At 35.2% G+C, this 22,128-nt stretch overlaps 1 protein-coding gene across 3 annotated transcripts in view; it reads left to right on the top strand.

Annotated features, from left to right (window-relative positions):
- LCA5 (lebercilin LCA5) overlaps window positions 1-19,054 on the top strand; it is a 56,251-nt gene extending 37,197 nt beyond the window's left edge. For 2 of the 3 annotated variants that reach the window (XM_072642664.1, XM_072642663.1), the window contains exons 7-8: window positions 3,191-3,311; window positions 5,862-19,054. In XM_072642664.1, coding sequence (XP_072498765.1) covers window positions 3,191-3,311; window positions 5,862-6,694 — 954 coding nt within the window. In that variant the 3' untranslated portion in view covers window positions 6,695-19,054. The remainder of the gene's footprint in view (window positions 1-3,190; window positions 3,312-5,861) is intronic. The other variant, XM_072642662.1, reaches the window with a different exon arrangement.
- Window positions 19,055-22,128: the final 3,074 nt, after the last annotated feature.

Genomic DNA, 22,128 nt, shown 5'->3' with positions numbered 1-22,128 from the left:
TAAAATGGTTGGATCATTTCACAGTCCCACCAACAAAGAATTAGTGTCCCAATTTTACCACATCCTCTCCAATACATATGTCACTTGCCCCCTCTATCATTTTAGCCAATCTGATAGGTGTAAAATGATATCTTAAGGCTGTTTCAATCAGCATTTCTCTAATCAATAATGATTTAGAGCATTTTTATATGACTGTAAATTGTTTTGATTTCTTTATTGAAAAACTACCTATTCATATGTAGGGTGAATATATCAGTAATGAAGATAAAATTAGAACAATTATAAGAAATTATTTTTGCCTAGTTATGTGCCAATAAATTTAGCAGTTTAAGTGTACTAGAAGAATATTTACGAAAATATAAATTACCTAGATTAGCAGAAGAAAAATAATATCTAAATAGAACTATTTTAAAAAAGAAATTGAATAAGCCATAAGTGAGCTTCTTAAGAGAAAGGCACCAGGACCAGATGGATTTACAAGTGAATTCTATCAAACAGTTATAGATCAACTAATTCCAATATTGAATATATTATTTGGAATAAATGGAGATTCTACCAAATTCCTTTTATGAAACAAATATGATACTGATACCTATGCCAGGAAGAGTAAAAACAAATAGAAAATTATAGCCCAAACACATTAATGAATATGGGTGCAAAAATCCTAAATAAAATATTAGTTAAAAGATTACAACAATATATATTACAAAGATTATACATTATAATCAAGTGGGATTTATACCAGGGATGCAAGAATGTTTTAACATTAGGAAAACTATTGATAGAATTGATTACATCAATAATAAAAGTTAAAAAAACGATTATATCAGTGGATGCAGAAAAGCTTTTGACAAAGTTCAACACTCATTTCTATTAAAAATACTTCAAAGTATTGGCATAAATGGATTTTCCCTTATATTTATAATAAGCATTTATCTAAAACTTATCAGCAAGCATTATTTGTAATGGGGATAAACTAGATACTTCCCAGGAAGATCAGATGTGAAATAAGGATAAAAAATTTAAAGTGCTCTGTACATGTCAGTTATTGTTATTATGCTCAAGGTTGTTTTGAAAAAAAGTGTTTTATAAAGCACTTTATAAATGTGAGTTGTTAATAATATTTTTAATCCCACCAGGCACTAAATAGAATAATATGCTGTGCTAGGTGTGGTTTTAGGGCCCAGCAACAGTAGGGCATTTTCTTTCCAGAGGTATTTTAGGCAGCACATCCTAAGGTAAGACACTTAAATATTGCTGCCTTGTTTATTATAACCAATATTAGTGACTTATATAGATTGTTTTCTTTTTGTTCCGTCCATGACATTAAATTTATTTATCCTTGGGTACATTTACATTTAATATGTTAGTAACATGGAAAATAAGCATGCTGGAATCTTTACAGTAGCTTCTATTGAGTGGAAAATGGTAGATCTGTGTTGGGCTACATCCTGTAGGATTTAGTTATACATGTAAAATGACAAAGTTGTAAAATTCTTTCATTTATAAAAACATCTGACAATCAACACCTTAAGCAGTGTAGTATAGTGAAGCTTGAGTGTATTTCATAATTGTGAATGTTAGAAGATTACAATTGTCCAGGTAATTCTGTAATCTCATGTCTGTTGGAGTGGTTAGGATAGATCTTTTCCTCCACTCCCATATACCCAGGATTGTTTTTCCCCTGCAAAGTTGGTGAGCAGGTCAATCGAGTCTCATAAATGTCTTTCTTTTAAACTTGCACCATCAGTGAGATAAACACATTGAAGATGAATTAGCTTAATGGAGATGTAAGCTAGCGATGGAAAGGTACTTATTTAAGTTGGAAAACATCTTTTTTAAATTGCCCTCAGTGTCACATGACCCTGCAACCATTGTGCTATGTCACATATTTATATATTTTTCTTCTTTAATGAAACATCTTGGAAAGACAAAGATAAAATTTGTTAATTTCTGAACATAATATATTTTTCAGGTTGATGCTACTTGTGTTTTAGCATCATAACATTTCAGTTGATGATTGTGGCTGGGGAATAGGGTTTAGATGTTAGACCTAGAAAGAACTTTAGAAATAAGGAAATTGAGAACCAGAAAGAAGGGACATGTCTAAGGTCAGACAAGATAAAAATAGCAAAATCAAAGTTCCAGCTTAAGTCTTCTTGCTCCAAAACCAGTTGACCATTTCACATCCTATTTAATTGAACTTTTCATTCAACTGATAGTATTACCATTCACTTAGTGAAAATTCCTCATTGCAGATCCATCCCTGTGAGAGCCTGTACTTCTTGTTCAATTTTGTTGATTTCTCAATTATGCACTTTTCCAGCTGTATATCTTTAATTGATATCATCACCGGAAAGTCAACATACGAAAGGATACTTCAAAATGAATACAAAGGTTAAATTTATCACTAGCTTTAAGCTAAAGAATATAAATTCTATAGGGGAAAAAAATCTTTCCTCCAGAATGAACCTATGAAGCAGAAAGCTTCACAAAGCCACATGGAATAAATATGTATTTTAAAAATCAATTCTTAATGTTAGAAACTAGAAGTGGTTGTTAAAATCAGTGGAGCAAAACTTGTTAAATTAACCACCCTTAAAGGTTGATAAAAATGTAAATCTAAGTTGCATTTGGATTGCATAACTAGCAAAGTAAACTTAGAAACCTGCTTTGTCAGGGTGACTTCTAAAACTTGTTTAGGGTGGGGAGAGGGATTTGGTGGTTAGTACTGTCTGAAGATTTCAGAATGACAGACCTTCAGGTTTTCTTTAAACCTAAAGAGTGGGCTCTCTAGATTTTTCCACTGCCTCTGACTGCTAAAGTGTTCTGGTTGCCTTGTATGCTGGTTAAGTAGAGTATTAGTTTAAATTGATTCCTCCACATCTTCAGTTACTAATCTCGAAATTTTGAAAGACTCTGGTACATCTGTTGCTCAAGTCTGCTGATGAGCTTTCTGATAAGCTTTCTCCAGGTGTTTCTTTATCAATAGAAATTTTACTAATTTTTAATTTGCTTGTAGCAATAGAAGACATTTTTATGAAATCGGTTTCCTTAATTATGTATTTAAAATGTGTAGATTTTAATATTAACTGTGATCTTAGTAGAAATTATATTTTTGATCATAAGGCAGGGTTTTCCACATTTATAGTGAGTTTTCTTTTTTTTAAATAACCACTTATTATAATAGGAACAAGAAGACCAAAAGGATGAAGATGAAGCTGAGACTCTAAGTACAGAAGGAGAAGAGAAACTAAGAAGAGATGAGGAACTGTGTGTTACAAAACAAAAGGCTGAGATTCTTCAAGATGGTAGGAAAATTGATCTCTTAAAGAGTATTGCTTATCAAAGTTTTTATTTCCTATTTTTTTCTGCTTCACATAAGGTTTTACAAAATCAGAATAATGAGGGGAAGACTAGCTAATATGAAAAGTAGGAGCTGTTTAAGGGAAGTAGATATTAAAATCACTTGTGAGAATGGAGGAGAAGATGGAGAGAGAAAAAGAAAAACTGAAGGAAACCAAAAGGTTGTCAAGATAAAGAACTACCTGGCCACCTGTTAGAGAAATTCATGATGCTTAAGTGAACAGCTCCCAGCCAAAAAGTCAGAGCTGTGGAAACATCAGTTAAACCATTCATGGTTATGGTCATTTTAGGTGGAAATTTTTCAGAATATTAATGCCTTGGCATTAGGATTAGAATGTCTTCAGATGTGATTCAAAACTTAAATTAAAACTTCAAATTAACAGCTGTTTGGAATATGCCCAGACTTAAATACAGCTGTGTATTTGCTACCTAAATCTCACTCAGCATTGATATCAGCAAACAACTATTAAGTGACTTAGCAGTTTTTTTAGGATGCTTCGAATCATTTGCTAGCTCTTTTGTAGAAACCTTAAACTGTAAAGAACCATAAATGTAAAGTACTAAAACAATGTCAGGGACGTCCTGAACTAAATTGCTTCAAAATTTAAATTCCTTAGCAATCCCATCCTGGATTAAATAGGATAGAGACTGATGTGAAAGAGAATCAGGAACTGGTTTTTGAAGATAGGAATTTGGTTTCCTAATAATTCTGCCACATATATCACTACTTAGAATTTTAATTCACTATTCAGTTTTAATTTTGAAATCTATAACAGAAGCACACTATTAGAAGCAGAAGGAAGGAACAAAAATATTTAAAATTTTAGAAAATCATTCCTTTGAAAAGGAATCTTAAAGGAACTTAGTCTAGTTATCTTGGAAAGAAGTCATAGGAAAAGCTTTTTTAAAAAGTCTTCCAAACAAATGAAGGAGTAATGTATGAGTGTGTTTTTCTATTCTAAGAGGACAAGACAAGAGGGAGTAAAGGAGGTCGAGTTTAGTTTAGATGTATATTATTCAGGAGCTTCTTAACAGTGAGAATTGTAAAACATTGGCACATATTACTAAATAAATTGTTCCAAAAAATTACCATCTTCTTGGGTTGGTTTGTACGTAATTTTACGTCATTGTAAAGGATCAAAGGACCTTTGAATTCAGTTTCATGAAGCAGTGAGTGATTCATTGTGTGGCCTGAAACTGCTACGAAATAAGACAGAAATAAGAAAAATATCCCGTTTGCCTGGTATTCTTTGAGTAAAAGATAAATAACAGCTGGAAATACTTGTTTTATTTTCTTCCTAGGCCTTGTAAGTTGGGTAATGAATTAAAAGATTTTACAAATATCTGATTTTAGACCTGGATACTTAGGCTAAGAAGAAACAAAAAACCTAATTATGTTTTCTTATTTCAGATTCCAACTTGGATTTGATCTTGGGGAAAATAGTTGGGCCAGGGCAGATTAAATAGAACTATATAGGATAAGTAGCCCCACCCAAGGCAGAACAATACTATCTTTAGCCAACAGTAAGATAGTTAAAAAATAGGCAAATTTTTATGTCCAGCATAGAGTTAAAATGTTAATAATGTCTCATTGCATGAAAGGAAGATACACATGCACACATAAACATGCATGTACACATGGAGATGTGTGTGTATATATGTATATATATATATACACATACACATAGATATACATATGTATGTGAATACATACGTGTACCCACACATACCCCATTCTCAGAAAAGTGATAAAATTATATCAGTATATATGGATGTATCACCTTGAGAAAAAGATAATTGGAGGTGGTATTTGTGTCCCTTTATGAGTCTTATCCTATATATATTGACTAAAGCTTATCATCTAGGAGTTCATGCTGTATTTATTGCCTTAGCATTACATCTTAGACACCAGTTAGTCCTTGTTTTCTTACATGATACACTAACAAATATCTAAAGCAGTGATTCCCAGTTTTTTTGAGTTTGAGGACTCCTTTTTAACATTTAGATATTTTGGGGAATCTCCAGTACTTTTTAATATCATCTATTGATTAAAAAAAAAAGCACATGATAATAAAAAATACTCTGGATTCAGTATTATTTTTAAATGAAGTAGTATTTTATCAGTAATGATTAGCACCTATATATATTTGAAAATAGCTACACATTCATGGGAGATATAATTTATTCAGTCCACAGAAGGTCACTTTGCATGTTTATTATTTGAAGTCATGCTGTATATAAATTGTTGGAGCTAAAGAAAGAGCCAAATGACAGTTCTTGGTTTACACATGGATTCATGAACCCATTTCAGTAGTTCCATGACCACAGGAGTACTAATCAGAGGTTAGAGACCACTGATGTAATAGTGGATGTGATGAAACTGAAAGAAGTTATTTAGCTACAGAGTAAAATTGATGATACTTGAACTTCTCTGTTAAAGAGTTTAATTCTGTGAAATTTATTCTGGTTTTGTTTTGTTATTTGATTCCATGTAGATTGGGAAAAAGAGCACCCTGAGGAAAATCAAACAGAAAGTATGTTTTTAATACAGAAAGAAGAAAAACCTACAGCAGAAACAGCAGTTTACCATTTTGAAAATGGAAATAGTCAGAAGTCAGACGGAGGAGAAGAAGAAGAAGAAGCAGAAGCAGAAAGACTAAAGAAAGAGATGTTACTTGCCAAATTGAATGAAATTGACAGAGAAATACAAAGTTCCCTGAACTTAAGAAATTCACACTCGCAATTAATCTCTCCAGAGAAAAAATCCCAAAGTTTCAGGTTCTTAGAATCCACTGAGAGGGTATTTAATGGGTTTCTTAACCAAGATTGCAGTTATACATGCACAAATAATGACAACCAGAAAAAAAGAAGTTTTTGGAGCCCAACCTCCACCACTGATTTCACATTTGGTAGTTACGTGCCTTCTTTTGGGAAAACATCAGCAAGGTCAAGTCTGTTTAGTCAAAAAAGTGGTTTTGAAGATTTGCCAAGAAGCACTAAAGATAGTGGAGATTTAAGTACAAAAAAGGAGAAAAAAACTACTCTCATGGAGCAATTATTTGGTGCCAGTGCCAGCAGCACCATTTCCAGTAAAAATAGTGCCTCAAGTCCTCTGACTAATAGCAAAGGGGACTTTGACCCTCTAAATGTGCTCCCCAAAGATAAAGGCAGCAGAGGCAAAGGACAAGATGAAGACGATGACTTTTTCCTCAGTGAAGAGAGAAGTTTTAACCCAAATAGGCACCGGCTAAAACACACAAACAATCGACCAGCAGTAAAGGCAGTTGATTCTTTGGAAGATGAAATTGAAGAAGTAGTACTGAGATGACTATACATATTTTTCCAATTGTAAATATTATTAAAACACCTAAATACAGTATTTATTATAAAGAATTTAGACATTTTTCAGATGTTCAAAAGTTCCTTATGTAGGAATTATTTTAATAGTCAAATAACAATGGAAATAGTTAACTAAAGCAAAAGTAGTTTACATAATATAATTTGCCAAGAGAATGAAGATTATTTTGAATGAAATAGGCTTAAAGCTTTCTTTCTTGGTTTTTCCTTTTTTTTTCCTTACTTGTAGAACCAGCTTAAGATTTGTCTTAAACCAGCTGAGGTTTTATGCCTTTGAAGACTTCATTCACCTTTCCAAGTTCCACTTTGTTAGCCTTCTACCATATTGACATCTGTCATCATCATAAAACTGAACATAATCAGTTTTCATTTATGAAAGAGATCTATCAGTAGTGAAAGGAGTCCTTTTACAGACCAGACTAGGTGATGTGGCTCCTGAACAACTCTTTGTCAGGATTCCCACGTTGGGGTAGAGATAAGCAAAGCTGCTTCAATAAATAGGGGCAACGTCAGGATGCCCAGTGTCCAGTAACCTGACCTGTCAGGTAACCTCAGCCCTTGAGTTGTCTTTTCCCCATCTATGATAACAGAGCAGCAGAGTGAATACTTAACTTTTTGCAGTCCACCTGTTTACCTGCATTAGTGCCTATGTGTAATCAAAAGTTAATGAATAACTTTCTGAAGAACATATACTAATTCTCCTTCATAAAGCTAGATGAAAAGAGTTGAACGAAACTTTTTCTTTTTTCCAGAAGAATCTTTGTAAGCCCTTTAACTATGTTTACTAATATCAGTTTTAATTAGGAAAGAGTTTCTTCAACAGGTCCACTATCTGGTTTTTCTCCATGGTTTTCTCCAGCTAGGGTTGCCCACTAGTGTACCACAGATCAGTTCAAATGTGTGAACTGGAAGTAGAAAAAAAAAATACTGGGAGAGAAAGCATGTAGGCCCCAACCCACATGAGCCTTGTAATGGTAGAGCTTCACCCTGATTAGGAAATGAGTTTACTTAGGGAAAAAAGTTTACTTAGGGAAGGGTACTTTTGTACCCTCACCACGTATATGCCTCAAGATTATGGATTGGTAAATAATAGTGATGTTTAACACATTGAGGTCAAGAGTTTTGAACTCCTTTTTTAGGAAAAGGCTTTTATAGCCTAAGATACTGATCTTAATTCCCCACATTCATTTCAGACTTAACTTTGGTTTTCATTATGATTTTAGAATAATGTATATCACCAAATATTTTAAAAGCTGCTTCAGAATCTCAGTGATGGAGAAATATTTTTAAGTAACACAGCCCTAGTCAGCTTTTTGTGAGGTGTCATTGCCTTTGATTAAGAAATACTAATAATGCTGGAATTCCAGAAATTGATGATATCACATATTGATTAGGACATATTTCATAAATTTCTGAAAGAGATATACTGCAGAGAAAGTTTATGACAATTTAAAACTATTGGAATCATTTCCCCCCTTCATATGCAAGAGTTTTACATTTATTAGATTTAATGCAGGAATTAGCCACAATAAATTGACCTAAAGACTCTCTCCATTCATTTCCTCATGCAAATCTGATTGCTATGGCTTGTCTTAACACAGCTCCTGAAGACTTCTGCAACCATACTGATTGTAAATCCCTGGCAGATGCAGACAGAGGCAAGGTCAGAAGATATTTCACTGTGTAAACAACTCATTGCTGCCACAACCTGAAAGACTTGTATGTAGCACAGTCCCTTAATTTCTTCCCACTAGTATACTCTTTGAACAGGTGCGAGATTTTATACCTAGTCTTTTCATTAAAACTACTCCAGGCCAGCTCTGAGGACAGTCCCTCCAGCAAAAACACTATCATTAGACCAAGAAAGACTGCCAGCAGAAATGTCTCCCCAGTAATAGAGATGTGCAGCTTAGTTTTGGCAGGCACAGTGATGTTTCCACTTTAACCTAGTGTCTACTTTATATTACTAAATGTTTTCTGTATAATGTAATTTTTGATGCATTATTGGTTTAAAGTGAAATAGCCAAATAAAATACATTGAAAATCAGAATATATAAATGATAGGTGAAGATCTAAATGCAATTCATTTATAGCAAAAAAAAAAAAAAGATAACATGTGTATGTTATTATACCTACAGGCATGTACATTTCTTGACTTATTCAATGAAAAATATTATCAACTCAGAGTTATGTTTCCATAGTAATGTAGTTTTGAAGTTTTAACGTGATGTTCGAGTTCTGAACCTAATCAAATGGACACTAAAGGGACAGTATTAATATAATGTTGTCTTGTACCTCTGAGTTAGTAAGCAGCTGCTTTTTAAGACAGTGACTCTGAGTCGATTTGGGCAAGAGATATCTTTTTTAGATTATAGTTACAAACCAACCACTGTAATTGACCATCAGCAGAAGTGTCCTGTATATACAGTAACTATATTCATGTTTTTTGGATTTAACAGAAAAGAAATACAAATCTAGGATGAGGAATGAGGAAAAAATGGTGTGGCAAGGAATGAGTAAAGACTCAAGAATTACATGTTATGACAAATGATTTATTCCATCAATATTATTGATGAGTTTGTTTATACAAGTTTGATTTCCAATAACGTGAATTCTAAGGGGCATTGAATTGTGATATTTATTTTGGAATCTGTACAATACCTCTTCAGTTGGTTTGACAAGATTTAACTTATAACTCTCTAATATATATTCTCCCTATCATCTTATAAAAGGTAATCCTCATATTAAAAATGGGCAAAAATAGCACTGACCTACATTAAACAGTACTCACTTTTTTAATAAAGAGACATTGATGTCTAACAGATAAACATTTAATATGTTACAAATCATTTTTAACATTTGTAAAACAATTACTATTGTAATACAGTTCTGGTATCCAATGATTTTAATTATATTTATTATGTAACGTTAATTTTGTGGATAGCTGCTAATTTTTCTGCCCAAATGTTCTAATTATAATATTGTTTAGTTTTTAAGATTTTTTTAAGAGTTTGAGTAAAAATTTTATATTTAGATCATTATTGTGTAAGTAGTTTTTTACTTATATAATGTTTTCTTACTGTAACAGTTTGCAAAGACAGCAGAATTATTTAAATTAACCCTAAAATTTAATTTTTGGTTTTAAAAAGGAAAATATTAAGCCATTAAGAATCAGATAGAAAAATTTAAAGAACAGACTTTCTCTTATGAGCAGACCTGTTGAGAAATGGCAAGTCAGCCCCTTCTCTATGTATCAGTGTTTTTTTTTGTTTTTTCATGCTCTGAACTCCAATTCCTAAATTAAAAGAATATTATGATCCCTTATTTAAATAAGGGATTACACGGAAAATATACTGTAGAACCAGAAGCCATAGGGTTAATTTTTCTTGTAATTTTTCATTTTTTTTTTTTTTGCTTGAGAGAATTTTGTAATTCAGATAGAAGGATTTGCCCAGACTCAGGTTAGACCATATGCTAGTCTTATCAGATAATTGTACTTTTAATTAATCCTGTCACCCTAAAGAGCTATCTTAATAGCCCATATGGCTTTGAATAGCAAAGAATGATGACTAAAGTAATTCATGAAATAAAAACAAACATTTCATGCCATTTTACCTATACCCCTGACTTTTCTGATTACCACCCCTTTTCCTACTCCTTTTCATCATCTACATTTTTTTTTAAAGGTTTTAGTGCTTGATTTGGTCATACTGCCTGTTCCACAGAGGTGAGGAAACCTTAGGTTACTGTGGGAGAGAGGACTCTTCTAAAGAGTGACTTGTATGGAATAAGAACCTACATATCCATCCAATCACAACTATCTTAGAAAGTGGTAGGAGGGAGTCTGTGAGCCCCACCTTTTTTTGTAGTCACAAAGCCCCTGACTCAGTGTTTTCAAGGAGTTTATCTGATTTGTTAGGCCAACAAAAGATCGGAAAGTGAAAACGGAGGTTGGAGGGACAGGAAAACAATAGGACTGACAGACATCAAACCAGAACTGCACAATACAACAATTGTTCATAACAGTATTTATCAAGAAAGAGTTAAATTTCAGCATGTTTGACATCCTTTGTGGAAGCATTCGAAGTGTCCAATGGAAAGAGCACTGGTGTTGGAATCCTGAGACCTGCATTTATACCTCACATAAATGCTGACTGACTGTGACCCAGGGCAAGACAATCCACAAACATTTATTACAAACTTAGTTACATACCAAGCACTGTGCTAGGCCCTGAAGAGAAAGTCATAGAATCTCTTAAAATTGATCTCTTCTGTGCTCCCTCTGTAAAAAATGGAGCTAATCACAGCATCATTATTAAGCACCTAGTCTGTGCCAGGTAAAAGGCTGAATGGTGTAGTAAATAGAGAACTAGTTTCTGACTCTGGGTGACCTGGGTTCACAATCTACCTCCCACTCATTGTGAGATCTCGAGCAAGTCTCTTAGATTCTTATTGCCCCAGGCAATTCCTGATGATTATAAATTGCATAATATTTGCTGATCTGTACTTTTAGAGAAAGTTTCTTCACTGGGGTTTCCCTGTGCCACTGAAATCACTGCTGGTTAGGCCAAAAAAAACTTGTTTATATCATTCTTTTGTTTGGCTTTTCACCATCCTCTCAGCCACCCCTGCCAGGTCATTGGCCCAATACCAGAAGAGGAAAATACCCAGAAAGGAAATTCTTTCCCACCCCAAAGTTTTGTTTCATTCTTTGGAAATGATAATTAAATAAGCAGTACTTTAATTTCTATGAAGGGTATTGACAATCTACCTATCTAAGCCAAAGTCCATTTCCATTACTACTCACTGCTTCTTCAGGCTGTCCATTCTGCCCCTTTCCCTTCTGTTGTGCTCTCTGAAACTTGTTCTATTGTTAACAAACTGCCCTTCAAATTGGACTGGTTCCTCTCAAGTAATCTTCCAGTTCCCTGTGTTCTCTGTCTGAAGAAACCGAATGTATGGCCACCCCCTCTAGTCCTGGAAGTACCTTCACTCATGCCCCCTGACATCCTTAAACAAAAGGAAAAATAGGCATGCCTTTTGCTCTTCACTGCCTCTTCCAGATTCTCTCCCTAAAAATATCACTGAAATCTTTTTGAGGTTCATTCAGTCCAGATAACATCTGTTCCAGATCCTGGCAGCTGCCCTTTACTAGAACCTAAAGTTCTTCCTCTTTCTCAAGGAGTTAAGTATCTAATTCATAGTCTTAACTCCACCCCAAACCCTGCCTTTATACTTGGGGAATTCAATGGACAGGATAATGTCTCCTCATATACCCTTGGTTTCCAGTTAATCAGCATCCTCAGCTCCCATGATCTGCATCTTCGTGTCATCTCAGCCATATACAGGGATGCCCATACCCCTGATTTCATCATCACTCACAAGTGCTCTATCTCCACTATCCATAATTCATATTTCTTTGACCACCTTGCTCTGGCCTCACTTTGATTCCTTCAAAATCTCTACTCTTCAGTTAACTAATTCAATTTTATGCTGACCTCTGTGCTTGAATCCTTTACTCTGCCATTGTACTGCTACTGCTTTCCAAGGCTCAACCCTAGATAGCCCCCACCATCAGCCTTCTCTACTCTAACCAGCAGTCAAATGCTGCTAGAGAAAGTCATACAAATGTTCTGACTGGGTCCAATACAAATTTATTAGCATAGAACTGTACCCCTCCATAAAAACAGACCATTTTTCATAAATATACTGTTCTTCCCAGATCTCTCTAGACATCATCTTCTGTGCTCTCCTCCTTTGTTCTACTCTAGTTCTGGTTCCAGGCAAGATACAGCAAGAGCTCACCTTTGAGAGCACAATTATCATTGAAGTGGAATCTAAGGTTTTGATGGGAGGAGAGATGTCACAGGATGAAAATAATGGCCACATTGCAGGTAACATGGCATGTATATGGCCAGGTCAAACTCCTGGAAAAAGTTGTCTACTTTTAGGGCTTCTAATTTCTCTCCTCTCACTTCTCAACCCTTTACATTTTGGCTTCTGAGATCTCATCATTCAAATGAATCTGCTCTCCTCAAGGTTACCAGTGATGTCTTACTTGCTAAATTTGATAGTCTTCCTTATCCTATACCAATGCAGCATTTGACCCTATTGATGAGCCCCTTCTAGATATTCTCTCCTCCTCTAGTTTTTGTAACAGTATTTTCTTCTGGCTCTTCTGTCTGTCTGGATACTCCTCTGGCTCCTTTATAGATTCATCATTCGTGTTCCTTCCCCTCTCCCTCTACCCCCAGGCATGGCTATACTGCAAGGTTCTCTTCTGGACCCTCTTGCTATAAACTTGGTGATCTTACCACCTTTCATATATTCAGCTATCATATCTATCCAGACACCTCCAAAATAAGATCCTAGTTTCCCCCCTGAACTCCAGTCTAGGACCACCAGATGCCTATTCTATATCTTCATCTGGATGCCCAACAAGCACTTTTAACTCAATAGATTTTAAAGAGAACTCATTATATTATCTCACTTCCTCCTAATAAGGGCCATCACTATTGTTCTAATCCCAGTTTCTCAACCTCTACATTATCCTTGACTCTTCAGGCTCTTCTATTTAGGTACCAAGTCTCATGTATTCTACTTCCAGAAGATCTCTCCCATATATCCCCATCATCCCACTTGCACTTGTATCACTTGTTCAGGTCCTTGTCATCTCACACTTATGCACTGGAATAGGCTCCTAATTGGTCTCCCTGCAACCAGTCATTCCCATCTCCAGTACTTCCCCCACGCAGCTTCTATAAAACACAGATCTGATGAAGTGACTCCCAGATCACAGTCAATGACTCCATCTTGCTTCCAGAGTAAGACACAAATTCCCTTTTAACTTTTAAAGAACCTCAAAATCTGGGTCCAGTCTATCTTTCTAGGCTTATACGTTATTCTTCATGAGCTCTACAAGCCAACAACCCTGGCCTGTTTACTGTTCTTAATAAAAAAAAAATCAATGAATAATTATTAAGTGTTTACTAATGTGCCATGGACTGTGTTAAGTACTGGGAATACAAAGAAAAAAAATAGTCCCTGTCCTTCACAATTTACAGTCTAATAAAGAATATACCATCTATATAAATCAGTATGTGAAAAATAAATATTGAATAGATGGGAAATTCTGTCTCTCCTCTCTGCACCTTGACAGAGGCTATCTCTCATCCCTAGAATGCCTTCCAAACTCACCTTCACCTCACGGAATATCTGGTTTCCTTTAAGCTTAGCTCAAGTCCCATTTCTATGGGAAGTTTATTCTGCTTCCATCAATTACTAATATCCTCCCCTTCCAGAAATTATTGGACATTTTTAAATTTAAAAATTAATTAAATTTAATTTAAAAATTAAATATTTAAAATATCTTTCCCCCATTCAATTTTTTTTTAATTTTAAAAATATTTGTTTATTGACCTTTTTTTAAATTTTGAGTTTGAAATTCTCTGCCTCCCTTAAGCCCCTTTCCCAACCATTGAGAAGTCAAGCAGTGTGATATCCATTATACATGTTAAGGGGATGCAAAACACATTTCCATATCAGCCATATTGCCACATGTGGACTTCCAGGTCTTTGAGTGCGGCCTTTTGACTGAGTCTAACTTTTACAGAACATAGTCTTTTATTAAAGGTAAAGTTTGGATTCAGTCAAAGGGTCTTTCTTGAGGATCTAGAAGACCACATGTGGCCTCGAGGCTGCAGGTTCCCCACCCTTGGTTTAGGTCTACTTTCTCTCACACTGCTTTTCAGTTTTCCCAATAGTTTTTGTGAAACAGTGACTTGTTCTGAAAGCTTGGATCTTTTGGTTTATCAAATATGAGATTACTGTGCTCATTTACATCTGCGTAATGTGTACCTAATCTGTCACACTGATACACCATTCTATTTCTTATCCAATACTATATTGTTCTGATGATTACCACTGTGAAGTACAGTTTGGAATCTGGAGCTGCTGGGCCTCCTACCTTCATTTTTTCTATATTGATTTCCTTGATATTTCTGATTTTTTGTTCTTCCAGATACCTTTTATTATTTTTTCTATCTCTATAATTCTTTGGACTTTGGTAATACACTGTATAGGTAAGATAATTTAGGCAGAATTGTCCATATTATTATATTGGTTTAGCCTCCCTATGAGCAATTAATATTTCTCAAGTTGTTTAGCTCTATCTTTATTTGTGTGAGAAGTGGTTTGGAACTGTGTTCATATAGTTCTTCGTACATCTTGACAGGCAGATTCCTAAGTATGTCTATAGTGATTTTAAATGGCATTTCTCTTTCTATCTCTTCCTGCTGGGCTTTTATTGGTAATATACAGAAATGCTGATGATTTATTTGGATTTATTTGATATCTTGCAATTTTGCTAAAGTTGCTAATTCAACTATTTTTTAATTGGTTCTCTGAGGTTCTCTAAGTACACCATCACATTATCTGCGAAGGGTGACAGTTTTGTTTTCTTGTTTCCTATTCTTATTTTTTGAATTTCTTTTTCTCATCTTATTGTTAAAGCTAGCATTTCAAGTACAATATTGAATAATATGGGTATATTGGACATTCTTTGCTTCACCCTGATCTTATTGAGAAGGCTTCAAGTTTACTCCTGTTATAGATAATACTTGCTTTTGGTTTTAGATACTACTAATCCATTTAAGAAAAGTTCCATTTATTATTATGCTTTCTAATGTTTTTAATAGGTACAGGTGTTGAAATTTGTTAGAATATTTTTCTGTATCTATTGATATAGATATGGTTTTATTGTGGTTTTTGTTATTAATTATACTTATATCAATTATATGTATGTATATTTATATATACATATTATATCAGTTATGCCTGTAGTTCTCTTAATATTGAACCAGCCCTGCATTCCTAGTATAAATCCTACCTGGTCATAGTATATGATCTTTGTAATATATTGCTACAATTTCCTTGTTAGTGTTTTATTTAAATTTTTGGCATCGCCATTCATTAGGAAAATTAGTTTTATTTCTTTGCTGTTGCTCTCCCTAGTTTAGGTATCAAAACTGTATGTGTGTCATAGAAGGAATTTGACATTTTTTACCTATTTTTTCCAAGTAGTTTATGTAGTATTGGAATTAATTGTTCCTCAAATGTTTGGTAGAATTTGCTTATAAATCCATCTGGTTCTGGGGATTTTTTCCTTAGGGAATTCATTGGTGACCTGTTGAATTTCTTTTTCTAAAATAGGATTTTTTAGGAATTCCATTTCCTCTTCTGTTAATCTGGGCAATTTATATTTTTGTAAATATTCATCCATTTCATTTAGATTGTCAGTTTTACTTGCATATAATTGGGAAAAATATCTCCTAATAATTGCTTTAATTTCATCTTCACTGGTGGTGCAGTCACTCTTTTCATTTTTGATACTGGTATTGGTTTTCTTCTTTTTTTAATCAAGTAAACCTTTTTATATAAAACAAGCTTCTATTTTTATTTACTAGCTCAGTTTTTTTTAATTTTCAATATTATTAATCTCTTCTTTCAGTTTTTATGATTTCTATTTTGGTGTTTGGGGGATTTTTATTTTGTTCATTTTCTAGTTTGTTTTTTTTTTTTAACTTGCTTTCCTAGTTCATTGAACTGCTCTTTCTTTGATTTATGTAAATATTTAGAGATATATATTTTCCCTTAAGTATTACTTTGACTATATCCCACAAATTTTGGTATGTTTTCTCATTGTTGCCATTAATGGAATAATTGTTTTCTATAATTTCTTCTTTGACCCATTCATTCTTTAGAATTGGATTATTTAGTTTCCAGTTAATTTTTAATCTATTCTTTCATGGACTTTTATTGAATGTAATTCTATTGTAGTATGGTCTAAAAAGGTGCATTTAATATTTCCACTTTTCTGCATTTGGTTGTGGAGTTTTTATGCCCTGATACATGCTCAGTTTTTGTGAAGGTACCAAATACAGCTGAGAAAAAGGTATGCTCCTTTCTATTCCCATTCAGTTTTCTCTAGAGGTCTATCATTATTTATTTTTTTCTGAAATTGTATTCATCTCTGTAACTTATTTCTTACTCATTTTATGGTTAGCTTTATCTAGTTCTGATGGGTAAATTGAAGTCCCCCCCAGTATAGTTTTATTGTCTATTTCTTCCTGTAGTTTATTTAACTTTTCCTTTAAGGATTTAGATGCTATGCTGTTTGGACAGCTAGGTGGCTCAGTGGATAGAACACTGGTCCTGGAGTCAAGAAAACTTGAGTTCAGATTTGGTCTCAGTCACTTACTAGCTGTGTGACCCTGGGCAAGTCACTTAACCCTGTTTGCCTCAGTTTCTTCATCTATAAAATGAGCTGAAGATGGAAATGGCAAACCACTCCAGTATCTTTGCCATGAAAACCCCAAATGTGGTCATGAAGAGTTGGATATGACTGAAATGAATGAACCACAACAACAGTGCATATATTTTTAATACTGATAGTATTTCATTTTTTTAGCAAGATAGAATTTCCTTGCATATCTCTTATTAGATCTAATTTTGTTTTTGCTTTGTATAAGATCGTAATTGCTACCACTTTCTTTTTTTACTTCAGCTAAAGCATAATAGATTTTGTTCTAGCCTCTTACTTTAACTCATTTCTTTCTGCTTCCAGTGTGTTTCTTGTAAATAACGTAAATTCTGGTTTCTAACCCATTCCTCTCTCTGCTTCCATTTTGTGGTTATGTTCATGTCATTCACATACACAATTATGATTGTTAACTGTATTTCCCTCCATTATATTTTCTTCTTTTCTTTCTCTTTTTTTTTAATATCTTGTCCTTCCTCAAGTCTTCATTTCTCTTGCAAGCACTTCTCTCCACCCCAGAATTGCTACCTGGAACTGGGTAATGGAGAATGCAGTTGCCAAAAGTCACCTGGCCCTGCATCCAGTGCTAGCACAGGGGTCCCCTGTAATCTCTTTATGACTAGGTATTTAGTTCCCTTAACATCTCTGGGTGGTGAAAGCTCCAGCTGAAGCTACCACCTCTACCTCCAAGGTTCATAGCTGGTGTCACTGCCATGCCACACTGTCTGCCCACCCCTCCTCCAGGGCCCCAGACCTCTCCTTCTGATCTAAGTTGTCCTGGACTGGAAAAAATGTCTCACTCTGACCTTTTGTGGGTTATGTCACTTTAGAATTTGATTCGAAGTGATATTTTAAAGTTGTTTAGAAGGAAATGTTGGGAGAACCATGCTAGAATGTGCCTTTTACTGGGCCATATTGGCCCTGTCCTTCCATAAGTTATTTTGTATATATTTTGTGCCTCCCCCAATAAAACTTAAGCACCTTGAGGGTGGACATTGTTTCTTTTTTACATCCCCAAGATCTGGCACAGAGCAGTGACTTAAATATTTTTTCAATGAATACCGGATGTCAGTTAAGTATCACTGATGAGCCACAGTGGTCTAACAGAAAGGTTCTATTCCCAGTTTAGCTACTAGCTAGCTATGTGAGTTTGAGCAAGCCATTTAACCTCTGTGGGCCTCTGTTTTTGTAGCAGTAAAATGAGGGGGGTTTGATTTAGATTAGATTTAAGGTTCTTTCTACCTTTACAAGTCTACCTTTACAAGCTTATGTAATAAGCTGGGGGCAGAAGGGAGAGGGAGATGTTCAGGTCACAGGTATGTGATTAAATGCACATCGTCAGATTTGAACTAGCTTATAATTTGGTATCTTTACTGTTTAAACTTTAGAAACTATAACAGGTTCAACTGTTTTTGTAGTCTCTTGAAGATTATATTCATGTATAAAAAAGCACCTTTTCCCTAAAAGTATGTTTGCCTGAAATTAAGAGAGCTTTTGAAATAATTTATTGTAAGTTACCTTAGGAGAAAGGGCAGATGATTTCTTTATGTTACTTTTCATCTCATAAAGGTTGACTATGTGATTGGATAAAACTTGAAAGTAAACTTAAAATAAACACCACATCACTGATATCCAGATGACTGCTGATTTGCACCTGCTTACTGCCCACGGGAATTTGTAGTGGAGGAGGCCTCAAAAGAAATTTAGTAACAACATCAAGGGAGGAGGAACATATGTCTAAACTTGTTAAGCCATGCATAGAGTCACAATTCACTTTGTTTTAGCCTCAAACCTGAAATGTACATTGTTCTGGCAGATGTACACATGAGTTGTTTGCTTTTATTAGGGATGTATACCAACGTGTAGTGTCTGGAAAACTGTTTCATGTGTGCATAATATAAAGAATCATTCATTTGTTCTTTCAGCAAGTAGGTATGATACACCTACCATGTACAAAGCATTATGCTGTATGCTTAGGAGGATGCAAGAATAAAGACCACTCTCTGAGTTCAACCTAACTTGCAACCTAGTTTGAATTACAAGATTTGCATAGATAAACATAATATCAATTAGAATATAATAATTATATGTCACTCAATAAACATTTATTTTGTACCAGGCACTGTGCTCGGTGCTGGAGATTGACACAAATCTAACAGTTCCTGCTCACAGGAAGTTTAAATTCTAACAAGAAAGTCAACATGCACACTTATAGGTATATGTAGGATACATACAAAACAGATACAAGGTAACCTGTTGGCAGAGGTGCTTGTTCAGAACATTATACTTGAGCTGAGTCTTGAAGAAAGCCAGGGGTTCCAAGAAGATAGAGTTTATAACCACCACCACCGTCCTACCACCTCTATGATCGAAATTATACTTAATATGTGAGTTCCTCATCCCAGCAAACAAACTGAGTAAAACTTAAAACAGAATTACACTAAGACCATTTTAGGGAGCATAGAGTGTAAGTAGAATACAGTACCATACAATAAGGCACTCCGAATGCATAGACTCTAAAGCAGACTCATCTAGTACAATCGTTTCATCTAGATGAGGCAACTGAGGCCCAAGGAAATGACTTGTTAAGTGCCAGAGTTGGCATCACAAACTCAAGTTCTCTGATTCTAAATCTAGTGTTTCTACCCAGTGTGCTACAGGTGCACTTTAAACCATGTGCTGGTAAACATTTGTTCAACAACCAATTCTCAAAAGTGTGCCCAACGCATGTTTACGTTTAATTGGAATTCTTAATATTTTTTCATCACTTTCTTAAGACCAGACAATCAAGAAAACAATAGATCAAGTCCTGATTTATATCATTTGCTGGTTTCTGAGGTGTAAGTGCTCACACTGAAAATTTAACAATTGGCTCTCAGAAGCTAATCTGAGCTAGTGCCCACACATCCTTGAATCTTAAATGGAAGGAGATTTGCCTCTTGAACACTGTGGACTGTTTCCAGCTTCAACCAATAGTCACTGACATTATTCTGACAAACGTTAGGTGTGGTACTTAATTCTCAATAATGAATTAATTTTGAAAACTGAGGAGTGTTCTCACAGTTTTTTGTAAGACGTGTTTGTTAAACCTAGTATAAGTTGCGATTTCCTAAAGCATTGCTTTAGTGGTGATTTCCTAGCAAACCAACAATCTAATGGTCTGGCAGTGCATTAGGATTCAGGATGTAACTTTAAAATCTTCCTGGGCCAGCAGGAATGAAAAGGACTGTCCAGCTAACATGGTTAAAGGAAGCTCCTTTATTTCCCTGATTAACTGACCTGAATATCAAATGTCAGCATTCCTGCCCCATAGAGCTGAGCTATTTGCTGGCCAGCTATGTTGCTACCCTCGACACATATCAAAATGTTCTTTTTTAACCTAATATGGAGAAAACATCAACCTACCTGAGACTGTAAAGAGTTATCCAGACAGTGAGTTAATCATGCTCACTGAGGAACTCTGTTACTGGAGGAAATTACTAAACTCTGCTGAGTAGGCTTACTACTAATTCATGTTATATAATCTCAACCGGGCTCTCAGTGTAGCAGAGCAAACATTGTATTCCTCTCTGATTCACTATCCCACCGTCCACAGTAGCTATTTAAAACTTTATTACCCCTCAAGCCTCCTGCAGCATTCTGTCCCCCAACTCTCAGCCTGTTTTTTTCTTCTCCCATCTTTCTTTTTATGTGTTATCTTCCTTCATAAAAATATAGACTCCTTGAGGAGAAGGATGTCTTTCTTTCTGCTTGTATTTCTATCCCAGCACTTAGCACAGTGCCTGAACACAGTAAGTGCTTAATAAATTCTTGTTGCCTGACTGAGAATTAACTCTTATTTCATTGAAAAATTAAAACTATTCAAAAAGAACTCCTCCTTATCCCTTCTTCATTTCATATCACTCAGATGTCTTCCTCCATTATCTTCTTCACTCCGGTCTCAAATGAAGAGAGGGCCCTACTCCTTGCCAAGGCCAGTCTCTGTACATGCACCCTTGATCTCATTCCACTTCCACCTTTTTTATTCCCCCACTCTTTCATATTTCCCTTCATTCTATCCCTCCCTCCCCCTCTTCCCCCAGAATCTCAAACCTCTCCTCATCTACCGGTAATTTCTCTGCTGCCTACAAATATATCCACATCGCCCCATCCTTACAAAACCTCGCTTGATCCAACGCTAACTCACAGTTGGCTGTCCTATGTCTTCCCCTACTTTCTCAAAGTTGAGAAAGGCATCTACACTAGTTGCTTGTACTTAATTTCCGCTCACTTTCTCCTAAACCCTCTGCAATGTAACTCCCAACCTTACCATTCAGCTGAAACTATGCACTACAAAGTTATCAGTGATCTTTCTGTTGTCAAATGGAATGGCCTTTTCTCAATCTTCATCCTTTTGTTTTTAACCTCTCTGTAGTATTTGACATTGTTGATCACCTTATTCAGGATTCTCTTTCCTCTATAGGTTTGCATGATACAGTTCTCTCCTGCTTCTCCTCCTGTCTGACCAACTGCTGCTTCTCAGTCTCCTTTGCTGGTTCTTGTTCAATATCATGCCTTCTAACTGTGGTTGTCCCACAGTCCTCTGCCTGGGATCTCCTTGTCTTTTTCCTCTATACTATTTTATCTGATGATCTCATCCACTCCTGTGGATTCAATTATCACTTATATACAGATGATTCTCAGTTCTAGCTATCCAACTATAATCTCAGACTCAGCATACCCCAAACAGAACTCATTATCTTTCTCCATAAAACTTCTCCCTTTCCAAATCTTCCTCTTTCCTCTGAGGGCATCACCATCTATGCCCCAGGTGCCCAGACCAGCAGCCACACTGTCACCCCTGACTCCTTTCTCACATATCCAATCCATTACCAAATCTCCTTGTCCCTATCTTTACCATTATCTCTCATATGTGTCCCTCCTTCTCCACGCATATAGTCAGAATACTGAACCACTTTCATCTGAACTACTGCAAGAGCCTACTAATTGGTGGTCTTGTCTCAAATTTCTCCCAAATCCAATCCAAATCCACCAAAATGATGCAACCAAAATAATTTTACTAAAATGGAGGTCATGTCACACACACC

Source organism: Notamacropus eugenii, chromosome 2 (assembly GCF_028372415.1).
Source record: "Notamacropus eugenii isolate mMacEug1 chromosome 2, mMacEug1.pri_v2, whole genome shotgun sequence".
NCBI classification, from domain to species: Eukaryota; Metazoa; Chordata; class Mammalia; order Diprotodontia; family Macropodidae; genus Notamacropus; species Notamacropus eugenii.
The sequence above is the reverse complement of the archived record's forward strand: the minus strand, read 5'-3'. Positions and strand labels throughout refer to the sequence as shown.